The sequence below is a fragment of the Sapajus apella genome, unplaced genomic scaffold, assembly GCF_009761245.1.
Source record: "Sapajus apella isolate SASKATOON/1434 unplaced genomic scaffold, GSC_monkey_1.0 scaffold49, whole genome shotgun sequence".
Taxonomy (NCBI): Eukaryota; Metazoa; Chordata; class Mammalia; order Primates; family Cebidae; genus Sapajus; species Sapajus apella.
The window spans coordinates 4,198,764-4,213,085 of record NW_022436989.1 but is presented as its reverse complement, the minus strand read 5'-3'; the positions used below and the strand labels follow the sequence as shown (position 1 = coordinate 4,213,085).

Here is a 14,322-nt window from a genome sequence, read left to right as displayed (position 1 = left end):
TATCAATATTCATACATGAGATTGCTCCACAGCCGTGTTTCTCAATGAGGATGCCACTAAAATTTTGAGCAGGAAACGTTTTCATTGTATGGAACTATCCTTTGCTTTGCAGAACATCTTGCTTCCCTGGTTCCCAAACACTAAGTGGCAATGACAATCCTCAGGGATTGTGTAACCTAAGACATTCTTCCATATTTTCAAATGCCCTCTAAAGAAGGCAGAATCCAGCCAGTACATACTTGTATAGCATGCTGCCTGGTATTCACTTGGAACTGTCGGTGCCGGTGCTGTACAATTCTATAATCAAAAAGACAGATAATAACAAGTGTCAGTGAGGATGTAGAGAAATGGGAACTCTTACATTGCTGTCAAATGTCAAATGGTGCAGGAAAATGGTCTGGTAGCTCTTCAAACAGTTAAACGTAGTTGTTACCAATATGTTTTGCAGATTCCACTTCTAGGTAAACAACCAAGAGAAATAAAAACATAATGTCTACACAGAACTAGTACATGAATATTCATAGAAGCATTATTCATGATAGCCCCAAGAGCAAACAATGAAAATGTTCATCAACTAATAAAAAGATAAATAAAATGTAGTATATTTATATAATGGAACATTACTTCTCAATAAAAATGAATGAAGTACTTTTATGTGCTACAACATAGATAAGCCTTGAAAACACTGTACTAAGTGCAAGAAACTTTTCACAAAGGACCACATATTATATGATTTCATTCACATGAAATGTCCAGAATAGGCAAATGTATAGAGACAGAAAGTAAGTTAGTGCCTGCCTAGGGCTGGGAGATAGGGCTAGGGTGGTAACCTCCAGAGTGTGAGAGTTTTTTTTGTGGAGTGTTGAATATATTCTGATACTGATAACAGTAATAGTTGCAGAGCTACATGAAGACACTAAAAAACATTGAATTGTAGACTTTAAATGAGTGAATTATATGACATGAATTATATCTCAAAGTTGTTTTAAAAAACCATGACTACAATACTAATTAGCACACCTAAAAATCATTCCTTAATATCATCAAATATCTAGTCAGTATTCAAATGACCAGTTGTCATATAAGTGTCATTTTCTGTTTGTTTATGTAAATCAAAATCCAGATAAGATTTATATATTATGATTATATATTTCTTTAGTTCCTTTTGTAAAAGGCAAGTTAATTGAGGTAATTATATATAAAATTTATGCTTTTTAAGCATATAGTTTGATGAGCTTTGAAAATGCATACAGTTGCATCATCACCACAATAATGAAGATATAAAACATTTACATCACCCCAAAAGGTTTCATCATGCCCTATGTAGTCATGCTTTGCCCTCCCTCCCCATCTCTAGCTGTTTGCAGCCACTAATCTATTTCCTGATCCTATAGTTTTGCATTTTCTAGATAGTCATATAAATGAAAGCATACTGTATATAGCCTTTTGGGGTCAGTTTTCTCTCATTTGGCTTAGTGCTTTCAGATTCATCCATAATGTTGCGTATATAAGAACTTCATTTCTTTTTATTGCTGAGTGGGTATTCCTTTGCATTCATATGCCACAATTTGTTCATTCTCTTATTGATGGCCATTTGAGTTATTTCCAATTTAGAGCTATTTCAAATGAAACTGCTATGAACATTCATGTACTTATGTGGGGACATACATTTTTATTGTGGTTACACACCTAGGAATGGGATTACTGTGTTAGAAGGCAATGACATGTTTACATCAAATAAGAAACTACACAACAGTTTTCCCCTTTTTCTTTTTTCTTTCATTCTCCTTTCTCTTCTCTTCTCTTCTCATTTTTTTGTCAGATACACTCTTACTCCGTTGCCTAGGATGGTCTGTGTGGTACGAACATGGCTCACTGCAACCTTAAAATCCTGGACTCAGGTGATTCTTCTGCCTCAGCCTCCTTAGTAGCTGGGACTACAGGCATGCACCACCACTCCCAGCTAATTTTATTTTATTTTTAGTAGAGACAAGGTCTTGCTATGTTGCCCTGGCTGGTCTTGAACTCCTGAGCTCAAGCGATCCTCCCACCTTGGCCTCTGAAAGTGCTGGGATTACAGGCATGAGCCACTGCACCTGGCCCACAACTGTTGTCTGAAGTAGGTGTACCATTTGCAGTCCCACTAGCCGCAGAGGAGAGTTCTCATTGTTCTGCATCTTGAATGTGTTTTGGCTTGAATTCTACTTTATCTAATATCAGAGTCACAATTCCTGCTCTTATATTGATTTTTTTTTTTTTTTTGATGGGGGATAGGACATTTTCCTGGTATACCTTTGTCCATGACTTAAAAAAAATTTTTTTGAGTGTTAAGAGAGTTTTTTTTTTTTAGAGCAGTTTTAGGTTCATAGAACAATGGGCAAACAGTACAGAGAGATCCCAGAAAACCTCCTCAGTTTCCCTTATTACTAACATCTTGCATTAGTGTGCTACATATGATACAATTGATAAGCCAATATTGATACATCATTGTTAACTAGAATCCATAATTTACATTAGTTTTCACTCTTTGTGTTGTACATTCTGTGCGCATGGGAAAAGTTTAGAGACATGTTTCTACCATTATGGTATCACACAGAGTAGTTTCACTGCCCTAAAAATTCTCTCTGCGCTGCCTTTGCAATCCTCCCTCTCCCCAGCCCCTTATAACACTGATCTTTTAACTGTCTCCATAGTTTCACCTTTCCCAGAATGTCATTTAGTGGGAATCAAACAGTATGGAGCCTTTCAGACTGGCTTCTTTCACTTAACAACACACATTTAAGTTTCCTCCATGTCTTTTCATGGCTTGATAGCTCGTTCCATTTTCACACTGAGTAATATTCCATTGTCTGGATGTACCATTGGTTTATCCATTCATGTAGTGAAAGATATCCCAGTTTGGGCAATTATAGATAAAGCTGCTGCAAACATTCATGTGCAAGTTTTTGTTTGGGTAAATACAAAAAAAGTACAATAGCTAGATATATGATAGGAGTGTGTTTAGTTTTGTAAGACATTGCCAAACTGTCCTCCAGGATGGCTGGACCATTTTACACTGTCACCAGCAATGAGTGACAGTGCCGTTGCTCCATGTCCTCACCAGCATTTTCCGTTGTTCGTGTTTTGGATTTCTGCCATTCTAATAGGTGTGTCATGGTATCTTGTTGCTTTAATTTCCAATTCCCTGAGGACATATGATGTGGAGTTTTTTCATATCTTTACTTCTCTCCTGTGTATTATCTTTGGTGAGGTTTCTGTTCAGATCTTTTGTCCATTTTTAAAGAATGGGTTTTTGTTTTCTTATTGTTGAGTTTTAAGAGTTTTTTGCGTGCATTTTAGATGCCAATCTTTTATCAGATAAGAGCAACTTTGCAAATATCTTCTCCCAATGTGTTGCTTGTCTTTTCATTCTGTTAACAGTGACTTTTACAGAGCAGAAGTTTTTAATTTTAATGAAGTCCAGTTTATCAAAAGCTTTTTTGTTTGTGCTTTTTGTGATGTATTTAAGAAGTTGTGGCCAAACCCAAAGTCACCTAGGTTTTCTCTCATTGCTTTTTAGTCTTTCTGAGTCACTCTTTCCTTTTGGTATTTCTCTTGAACACAGCATGTATTGGGTCTTGCTGTGTGAGTTAAGCCCATTCACATTTAATTATATAAGATATCTGTGGTCTCAATTCTCATATTAGTTTATCTTAGGTGTTCTATATTTACTGTTCTTTCTTTGCTGGATTCTTTAAAAAATTACCTTTCTTTATTTAGAAAGATTTGTATTTTTGTTTTAGTGGTTACCTTTGTGCTTATACCTTTTGAACATCTTTGGTGCCCTCTTCTCTTATTTACTCGTTTACTGCCTGGTTTCTTTTCTTTCTTTCTTTCTTTTTTTTTTTTTTTTTTTTTTTTGCCGGAGTCCCACTCTGTCGCCCAGACTGGAGTACAATGGCGCAATCTTGGCTCACTGCAACCTCTGACTCCCAGGTTCAAGCGATTCTCTTGCCTCAGCCTCCTGAGTAGCTGGGATTACAGTTACAGGTGCCCGTCACCACACCCAGCTAGTTTTTTTATATTTAGTAAAGACGGGATTTCGCCATGTTGGCCAGGCTGGTCTTGAACTCCTTATGTTGTGATCGTCCACCCCAGCCTCCCAAAGTGCTGGGATTACAGGCATGAGCCACCTCGCTTGGCTTACTGCCTGATTCCTTATTCAACCAGGCAATGATCTTATTCTACTTTCAATTATCTTACACTTATGTTCATTTCAGTTTTTAAATTTTATGTATTCTTATTTAATTATAGAATATTATAAGAAGATTATTATTCTTTATTTATAGTTACTGTTATTGATCTGTTCCAAACATTTTGGTTTTCTTCTTAAGGATCTCCAGATATATGTATATTGGATTTTCTGTCCCTATCTTTTATATTTGTTGCTTACGCTTAAATCACTTAATCATTTTTAATCTCTTCTTTTTTTTTTTTTTTTTTTGGACCAGATCTTGGTCTCGCTCTCTCACCAAGGCTACAGTGAAGTGATGCAATCACAGCTCACTACAGCCTTTAACTCCTGGACTCAGGACTCAAGTGATCCTCCCACCTCAGCCGCTGCAGTAGCTGGGACTACAGATGTGTGCCACCACACCCAGCTAATATTTAAATTTTTTGTAGAGAGGCGTCTCCCTATGTTGCCCAGGCTGATCTTGAACTCCTGGGCTGAAGCGGTCCTCCTGCCTCAGCCACCCAAAGTGCCAGAATTATAGGCATGAGCCACTCGGCCCTGTCTCTTCCTTTTTTATTTTGAAAAATTTTTCTTCTTTTAACCTGCTATTTCCCTCAAGGCTTTATCTATTGTATTCACAATGTGTTTTTTCTAATTTAGTTTATTATTGAAATGACTTTTTCTTTTAATTCTAATTTTTTTCTGAGTTCTGGCCCATTTTTGAGTTTCAAATTCTGATTTATATTGTTCTTCCATAACTTCTATCTTACTTTTATTTATTTTATCTCATTTTGATAAGTAGATGTATCTGAGTTCTCCAGGGAAATAGACCAAATAGAATTTATACATATTAAATATCTATATATTATATACACATATAAAGATATTTATTTTAAGAAATTGGCTCGGGCCGGGCGCGGTGGCTCACGCCTGTAATCCCAGCACTGTGGGAGGCCGAGGCGGGCGGATCACGAGGTCAAGAGATCCAGACCATCCTGGTCAACGTGGTGAAACCCCGTCTCTACTAAAAATACAAAAAATTAGCTGGGCATGGTAGTGCGTGCCTGTAATCCCAGCTACTCAGGAGGCTGAGGCAGGAGAATTGCCTGAACCCAGGAGGCGGAGGTTGCGGTGAGCCGAGATCGCGCCATTGCACTCCAGCCTGGGTAACAAGAGCGAAACTCCATCTCAAAAATAAAAAAAAAAGAAATTGGCTCATGTGATTGAGAGTCTGGCAAGTCTAAAATTTTTAGATCAGGGAGGTGGGGGAGGAGAAGAAAAAAAATGTTTTTTAATAAAATTTTTAGGTCAGGCCAGCAGGCTAGAAACTCAGGCAAGAGTTAATGCTGCAATCATGAGACAGAATTTCTTTTTATCCAGGAAACCTCAGTTTTTGCTCTTTAGGATTTCAGCTGATTGGTTGAGGCCCCACCCTCATGACAGAGGGTATTTATTCTCCTTCTTTACTTAAAGTTAGCTGATTGTAGATTTAAACCACCTCTGCAGAATACCTCACAGCAATACCCAGATTAGTGTTTGATTAAATAACTGGGTACTAGGTTCTAGCCAAGTTGATACATAAAACTAACCCTCACATTAGGTTATAGTTTCCATTTGTTTCTTGGGAAAGTCTTAACAGTGTTTTTACAGAGATGTTATTCTGCCTCTTATTCGCTTTCTTATGACTGTGTGGGATTTGGTTGTGATCCTTTTTCTGTTGCTCATTTTTCTACATGAAATTAATGTTCCCGATCTTTACGGATGGGAGGAGTGGGTCAGAATAACTTTTCTGACCTCTCGGCTTCAGTGTTCCCACTTCTGCTGTTTTGTAGTGGAGAAGAATCAAGTTAATGCTTTTAAGTTCTGTTTCCCTTCCTCATCTGTCTTCCCTTTGTCTTTCTTCCCCTTTCCTGCTCTATTGCATTTCTTCTACCTGCGTTTCTGTTCACTCTGGGTCTTTGTTCTAGAAGGCGTCTTCGGCTGATTGGTCCTGTGGTTGACAGGTCCTGGCTTGGAGTTTATAGAGCCCAGCTTCACCTGTCCTTTCAGATATTATTGGCACCTCTTGCATGGAACTTTAGAAATTGCCACGTTCGGAATCCCCTTCAGTTAGAGTTGCTGTCCTCAGATTGGCCTGCCATTGCCCTCACTGAACATCTGTTACTGATTTAGGGGTTCTCGTCTCCTCAGGTTTACCTTACTGGCTTTCTTTCATTTCCTTATACTGATCTCATACAAATCTGCTAGTTTTTGTTGGTTTCCTCCAACCCACTTATATTTTGGGATTTGAGAGATGCCTTGTTGCTGAGTTTTATTATTGATTGTTGTCCAGTGTTTTTGGGGACTATCCTAATTGTTCTTTCTGTGTTTATTAGGAAATTTAAATAGATTTAACAAACTGCATCGCCATCGCCCCTTCCCAATGCTCTTTCATTTGTTTTCTTTTATAAATTTCTATTTTTACTCTTTCTTACACCTTTCCTTTTATTTGGGGGGACCTTCTCTGTTGTCCTTTTGTTATCGTCTCAATCAATAGAGCTTATTCACTTTTAAATTGTCATTTCTTTTGTATACATTTAAGGTGACAGATTTTCTTCTAGAAACTTTTCTTTTTCTTTCTCTTTTTTTTTTTAATTTTTCTTTTTGAGACGAAGTCTCACTCTGTCCCCCAGGCTGGAGTGCAGTGGCGGAATCTCAGCTCACTGCAACCTCCGCCTCCTGGGTTCAATCGATTCTCCTAACTTATTCTCCTGAGTAGCTGAGATTACAGGCTCATGCCACCATACCTGGCTAATTTTTGTATTTTCAGTAGAGACAGAATTTCACCATGTTGGCCAGGCTGGTCTCAAACTCCTGGTCTCAAGTGATCCACCTGCCTCAGTCTCCCAAAGTGCTAAGATTACAGGTGTGAGCCACCACGTCTGGCCTAAAAACTTCTTATACTACATACCACGAATTTTTAATAATATTAAATGCCTTTACTGTTTATTCATAAACATTTAATAATTTACATCATGATTTTTGCTTATGAATCATTCAGAAGTACAGGTTTTGTTTTTGCTTTTATTTTTTAAAGACTCCAAATATCTTAGGATTTTTTTCTGGCTAACTTTATGAGAAATTCTAATTTTATTTCACTAATATCAAAGGACATGGTATATGTGATAGTAATTCTTTAAAATTGGTTAAAACTTTCCTTGGAAGTGTGGTCAGTTTTGGTAATTGTTCTATGTGAGCTTGCAAATGATGTATACATTTTCTATTGCTTAATTTTGGGGCTGGGTACAATGGCTCATGCCTGTAATCCTGGCACTTTGGGAGGCTGTAGTAGGAGGACTGCTTGAGGCCATGAGTTTGAGACAAGCCTGGTCAACATAGTGAGATCCCGTCTCTATTAAAACAAAAAGTAAAAGGGAAAAACTTTTTAGGAATGTATATCATTTTAACATATATATCATAAACTTACTAACTATATTTTTTAAGTCTTTGACTACCTTTCCCTCTTTCCCCAAGTGTGAGAAAAGTGTGTTAAAAATCTACCACTATATTTATGGCTTTTGAAATTTCTTCTAGTAATTCCATCAAATTTTGTTTAATATATTTCAAAGTTATGTTGTATCTTCTCATGAATTTTTCTGTTTTTTCTTTTTATACACTATCCTATAATATAAAATCTATGAAACAGGTGGCATTATATCTCCATTTTCCAAGTTAAAACACCAAAGCAGTCTTCATCTATGTTCATATAATTTTGTGTCAAGTATTAGAAGGTAAAATTGGATTCCAACTCTGGCTGAAGAGGAGTATCAGTGCTGAAACTAAGACTGACAGTGTTAGAAAGTGACTTGGTATATTCCAGAGGGGAAGGAAAGAATTTCTAAATGAAACAATAGAGAGGCAGGAAAAAAAGTAGCTTTAGAAATAAGAAAAAGGTGCCCAATGAAAGTTGTGTTAATAGTAATATGTAAATAATAGAACGTCAGAATTAAAAGTGACTTATTTTTAAGTGAAGATCATTTCTCATTTGCCTTTTTTTATAATCCCCAGACACTGCTTACTGAATATATTCTTTCTTTCTTTCTTTCTTTCTTTCTTTTTTGAGATGGAGTTTCACTCTTGTCGCCCAGGCTGGAGTGCAATGGCATGATTTTGGCTCACTGCAACCTCCACCTCCCGGGTTCAAGCAATTCTCCTGCCTCAGCCTCCCAAGTAGCTAGGATTACAGGCACCTGCCACCGCATCCAGATAATTTTTGTGTTTTTAGTAGAGACGGGGTTTCACCATGTTGGCCAGGCTGGACTCGAACTCCTGACCTCAGGTGATCCACCTGCCTCGGCCTCCCACAGTGCTGGGGTTACAGGCATGAGCACCACACCTGGCTAATAGATTGTTTCTGAAGTAAATAAAATTAAAAGTTTATAGTTTTTTGGAGTGACAATGCTTAAGTCTCCCAGGTGGGTTAATTTACCTTTTCTTTGTCACATTACTTTGTACAATTTAAGGGGAATTGAATTTTATTTATTTTTTCCTTAAATAATTAGGACCCAGAAAATTGAATCCTACAACTGAGTCCTGAGGTGAAAATTTTGAATAATATTTTTTGTTTGAACTCTTACTTTCTTTTTTAGATTGGGTTAGAGTATGATGGAACATCATTTACTGAGTGGAGTGTGCCAGAAACTTGTAATGTGATAGATAAAAGGTAAGATTTATGCCATGATTATCAATATGTGTATATTTTTTAAATCATTCATATAATATGAACATTCAGATTCAAGCCTGTGATTTAATGTAAATTTTCTTTCATTAAGGAGATGTGAAAAGTAAGACAAAATCACATTGAATATGGTATAGAAGTAAAATATTGCAAATATTTTAAAGTGTCTCTTAATAGCATACGATTGAAGTTTTTAGGCTTAAAAAATAGTAAGGGAATTTTATTAATCTATATGCACCTGTAGTTATTATTTCCCGTCTCATTAAACACTAGATTCCCCGTGACAGAATTGCGTTGTCCTTCACCTGGTGTTTATGCTGTAAAACCAATTGTTGTGGGCCCAGTAAGTTGATTTTAATGATAAGTTATTAAATCTTGAATAATCATCCTGTTATCCTGTTACATTTTATTTTGCCTTTCTTTTGAGCTTTTCAATCTAATTTAACCTGTTTTAAATAGTATTTATTGTAACTATAAATACGTGCTATTTTAAAGTTATTGGCATATGTCAATTCTAAATTATAAAATCATATACAATTTTGATCTTAGTATTTTTATTAATAAGTATGTTAAAGCTCATAGCCACCACCTTAATGGCAGTAGGACTCTCAGATGAATGGGTCTCATGTCATACACTTTTATGCCAACACCTAGGATTAGGAGTAATTTCTAGCAGATTTATTTTTACTCCACTGCATTTTGTTCATTTGAAAAAATCATGTGAATGCGAATGAATTAGAGTGAGGTTGAATCTCTCTAGTTTACCAAAAACACCCAAAGACAAAGTAAAACATTTTAAGACATTGGTACTTTAATAATAAGTAACAAAATACTGGCCACATACCTCACAGCTGATGTTCCCACACAAATGTGTCTGAAGCTACAGTCCTACAGATGCCATGTGACCAATCCTGCCTTTACTTTGAGGCTTGGGCCTTCTCTTTAATTAAAAAACCTTAGTGTCAAGGCACAAGGGGACAGAGTGATGTGGGAGAGGCCAGATGAATATTAATTTGTTTTTCAATCCTTATGGAGTGAAAACTATTTGAATTTGTCTTTTTGAGTCTATGATTATTTGTGTGTTTCAAGAACACAATCTATGAAGAAGTAAAGGACTCCTTTTCCTTCTGTAGTTGAAGAGATACATCTGACTTTTCTTTTTTCTTTTTTTTTTTTTTCTTGAGGTGGAGTTTTGCCCTTGTTGCCCAGGCTGGAGTGCAATGGCACGATCTTGGCTCTCAACTTTGCCTCCTTGGTTCAAGCAATTCTCCTGCCTCAGCCTCCCGACTAGCTGGGATTGCAAGCATACCCCACCATGCCCGGGTGATTTTGTATTTTTAGGTAGAGATGGGGTTTCACCATGTTGGTCAGGCTGGTTTCGAACTCCTTACCTCAGGTGATCTGCTCACCTTGGCCACCCAAAGTGCTGGGATTACAGGCATGAGCCACCGCTCCAGGCCACATCTGACTTTTGAAAAGGACTCAGTTATAACAACCAGAAGCATCTCTAGGCATTGCCGAAAGTCTCTGGGAAGCAAAATTATCCTCACTGAATGAGAAAATTAGTTGAATTGTATTTCAGTGAGGAAGACAAATGTAATAAAAATGATAAAGATGGCAAGTCATCAAAATATCTTCTAAATTTTTCATTCATGATAGTAAGTTTTTAACTACAGAGAGTAGACAAAGAATTGATGTAGTATTTTTATATATATGAATATTTATATATATATATTTAAATTCTATTCTGAAATTTATTTATTGTTCTTTCCCTGATCTTAGATTAGTAACTTACTTCCCCTGTGACTTTTATGCCTGTATCCATATTTGCATTTGATTTAATGTTAATATATCACAATTTCTTTTGCATTTTCTTTTAGGAAGAAGAAGAACGCTATTTATTTGTGGCCAGTTCTCATATTTGCTTTCTGTGGTACTATAGAGTTAGGTAAGTAATGCAGTACTAAATGGGTAATTATGCTTTTAAAGAGTATTCTGCTTCAACTTTTAATTAACCACAAATAGATCATCTATATTATGGTTTCCAAATAACTTTCATTCACCAACCAAGATATTCTCAAATATACTGCCAAAGAAATACTGAAGAACAAACTGTAAAAATAAGAGCAACCACTGTTTGAGCATATATTGTGTCTACATGTTTATATTTTAATATAAATTCTTTCTTAATTTTTATAATCGCATAAATGTCAGTCTTTATAGATGTGGAAACATAAACTTGGATGGGTTAAACAATTTGGAAAAAAATACAAAGCTACTGGCCAGGCACAGTGGTTCACACCTGTAATCCCAGTACTTTGGGAGGCCGAGGCGGGCAGATCACAAGGTCAGGAGTTCGAGATCAGCCTGACCAACATGGTGAAACCCTGCCTCTACTAAAAACACAAAAATGAGCTGGGCGTGGTGGCACATGCCTGTAATTCCAGCTACTCAGGAGGCTGAGGGAGGAGGCTCAGGAGGCAGAGGTTGCAGTGAGCTTAAACCCAGGAGGCAGAGGTTGCAGTGGGCCAAGATTGCACCACTGCACTCCAGCCTGGGTGACAGAGTGAGACTCCATCACCAAAAAAAAAAAAAAAAAAAAAAAAAAAGCACAGAGTTACTAAAAGATAGCATTGAGATTTGACAGGGCTCTTCTGTTACATGCATTTCAAAAATCCTTTCTTTGTATTGGATAGCTTTTCAGACTCATTACAACATGCAAGTAGCCCAATATAAGAAGGGAAAAGTGGTACACAAATACATAATTAACTGTGTAAAAATCATTGATTAAGTTAGAAAAGTATCGATGAGTCAGAATATGCTGTGGTATCATAGTCACGGCAACATCCCACGCACTGTGTAAGATATAAGGAACTACGTTATGTGGATCCTGACCTCAAGATGCCTGGAAACTACTTATTTCTTTTTATCCACATAACATCCATTCCCTTAGGGAAACCATTCTTCCCTATTCTGTGACAATATTGTTAATTTCATGTGATGTATACGGACTAACTCTACCAACCCACAGTTTCTTGGTTATAGTTATTAGTTGAGGATTGGCACATATATGATCCAGGCAGAACCAAGCAGAATACTCAAGTCTTCAGTAAAGCATGATTGTTGCTGATAATTTTATTGTCCTGGTTCACATAGTCCCTTAAAGTCAGATGGTTCTGCAGTTTATGTGCAATTTTATCCTGAGCTAGACCATCAGTCCTAATAATACCTAGGCTTCAGCAAGCACCACCAGGAGTACATGTTTACCCAGTAATCTCTGACTCACTGCCACCTTCCCAGAGTCTTATTGAGAAGCCGGGAGAATTGAATCTCTGCTACTCAGGAAACTGGCAGGCTTTTGTCCTTGTTGGCAGTTTCAGAAATCCCAATCACCAGCTTTTTCTTTCCTCTATGGGCTCTGAAACAGTTGAGAAAGACAGAAGGGCAAGTTTGGGGATAACAAATTCTGATAGAAGACAGGCACCGTGGCTCATGCCTGTAGCCCTAGCTACACAGGAGGCTGAGTTAGAATCACATGAGCCCAGGAGTTTGAGGTTACTGTGTCAAGGTTACGGTGAGCTATGATTATTCCATTGCACTCCAGCTTGGCTGACAGAATGAGACTCTGTCTCATAAAATAAAATAATAGGCCAGGCATAGTGGCTCATGCCTGTAATCCCAGCACTTTGGGAGGCCGAGGTGGATGGATCACCTGAGGTTAGGAGTTCAAGACCAGCCTGGCCGACATGACGAAACCTCATCTCTACTAAAAATACAAACAATTAGCCGGGTGTGGTGGCGCATGCCTGTAATCGCAGCTACTTGGGAGAGAGGGCAGGAGAATTACTTGAACCCAGGAGGTGGAGGTTGCAGTGAGCCAAGGTCTCACCACTGCTTTCCAGCCTTGGCAACAAGAGCAAAACTCCATCTTGATAAATAAATTAATTAATTAAAATAAAAAATAATAAAATGAAATAAAATATTCCTGGTAGAGTTGAATTGTAAAATAGGACTTGCCCCTTTGGCCAAATGGGCTACTTTCTATTCTTCCAACTAGAGCTCTTGGGAACCATCAGAGAGGATAATCTGTTGCAATAAGACTGTATGTTTGTGTCCCACCCCTTTTACCCCCAAATTTTTATGCTGAAACCTAATCCCTGATGTGATGGTATTTGGAGGTAGCGCCTTTGGGAAGTGGTTAGGTCATGAGAGGACAGTCCTTATGAGTGGGATTAGTGCTCTTACAAAAGAGACCCGAAAGATTTCCTTTCTCCCATGCGAGGACCTAATGAGAACATAGCACCTTGATCTTTAGACTTTGCAGCCTCCAGAACTATGAAAAACAGAGATTTGTTGTTAAAGCCATCCAGTCTATGGTATTTTTGTTATAGCAGCCCAAACTAGGACATCTGCCAAGAAGCATTTAATGGATTACCAATTTCATTTACACACATTGAGACCTAAGAGCTAGGGCTAAAAGAGATGGGCCTCCAGGCTACCCTGATCTAGATATGTTTTCTCCACGTAAGTAAGAACAGAAAGAAAGGCACCTATCCAGGAGGCAGATTAGTCCAAAAGAGAACTCCATAGAAGTTAAGAGTTTTTCTGTAATATACATTGTAAGAATTTTCAGTCTGTCACCTGTAAAAGTATCAATTAAAGAATAATAACGAGGCCTAGCATGGTGGCTCATGCTTGTAATCTCAATGTTTTGGGAGGTCAAGGTGAGAGGATTGCTTGAGCCCAGGAGTTCAAGATCAGCTTGGGAAACATAGCAAGACTTGTTTCTATAAAAAATTTGCCAGGCATAGTGACTTGCGTCTATAGTCCCAATTACTTAGGAGGCTGAAGTGGGAGGATCACTTGAGCCCAGGAGTTCAAGACCATCCTGTGAAATATAGCAAGACCTGTCTCTACAAAAAAAAATTAAAAATTGTCCGGCATTGTAACTGGGTGACAGAAGCAGGGCTGTGGGGGTGTCCCAAAGACGCTTACTGTTTCCCGATTGGGTGTGTTTTCCCAGGTCTTTGGGCCTCACTCACCTGGTGGTGTGGTGAGCTCGTTCAAGTAAATATCAGACCCAGAGAGTTTTGCAGGAAGTGATTTATTAGGCAATGAGAGAGAAAAAGAAATAGAGAACAGAGAAAGTGTGAGCTCCCACACTGTCGTGGGAGGGGATCTAGAGATGGAGTCCATATAGGTAAGGGAGTAGGGGGGATTTTAACCCTGGAGTTTCTCCCACCCCATTCAAGTTCTTGTCCAGTGAGAGGAGCTTTTCCAGACTTCCTCTGGAGTGATTGATCTTTGACTCCGATATTTGATTGGCTGTTTGGCCCACAACAGAGCCCCTCCTTCCAGGGCCTTTGGTGGTCTTTTTAAACAAAGGAGCACA

The 14,322-nt window shown here is 37.9% G+C and overlaps 1 protein-coding gene across 1 annotated transcript in view; it reads left to right on the top strand.

Moving 5' to 3' along the window:
- The window catches only part of CATSPERE (catsper channel auxiliary subunit epsilon), a 163,516-nt gene that overhangs the window by 4,826 nt on the left and 144,368 nt on the right, over positions 1-14,322 (top strand). Inside the window, exons 3-5 of the mRNA XM_032242205.1 lie at positions 8,842-8,915; positions 9,204-9,273; positions 10,811-10,878. Of these exons, the coding sequence (XP_032098096.1) occupies positions 8,842-8,915; positions 9,204-9,273; positions 10,811-10,878 (212 nt within the window). The remainder of the gene's footprint in view (positions 1-8,841; positions 8,916-9,203; positions 9,274-10,810; positions 10,879-14,322) is intronic.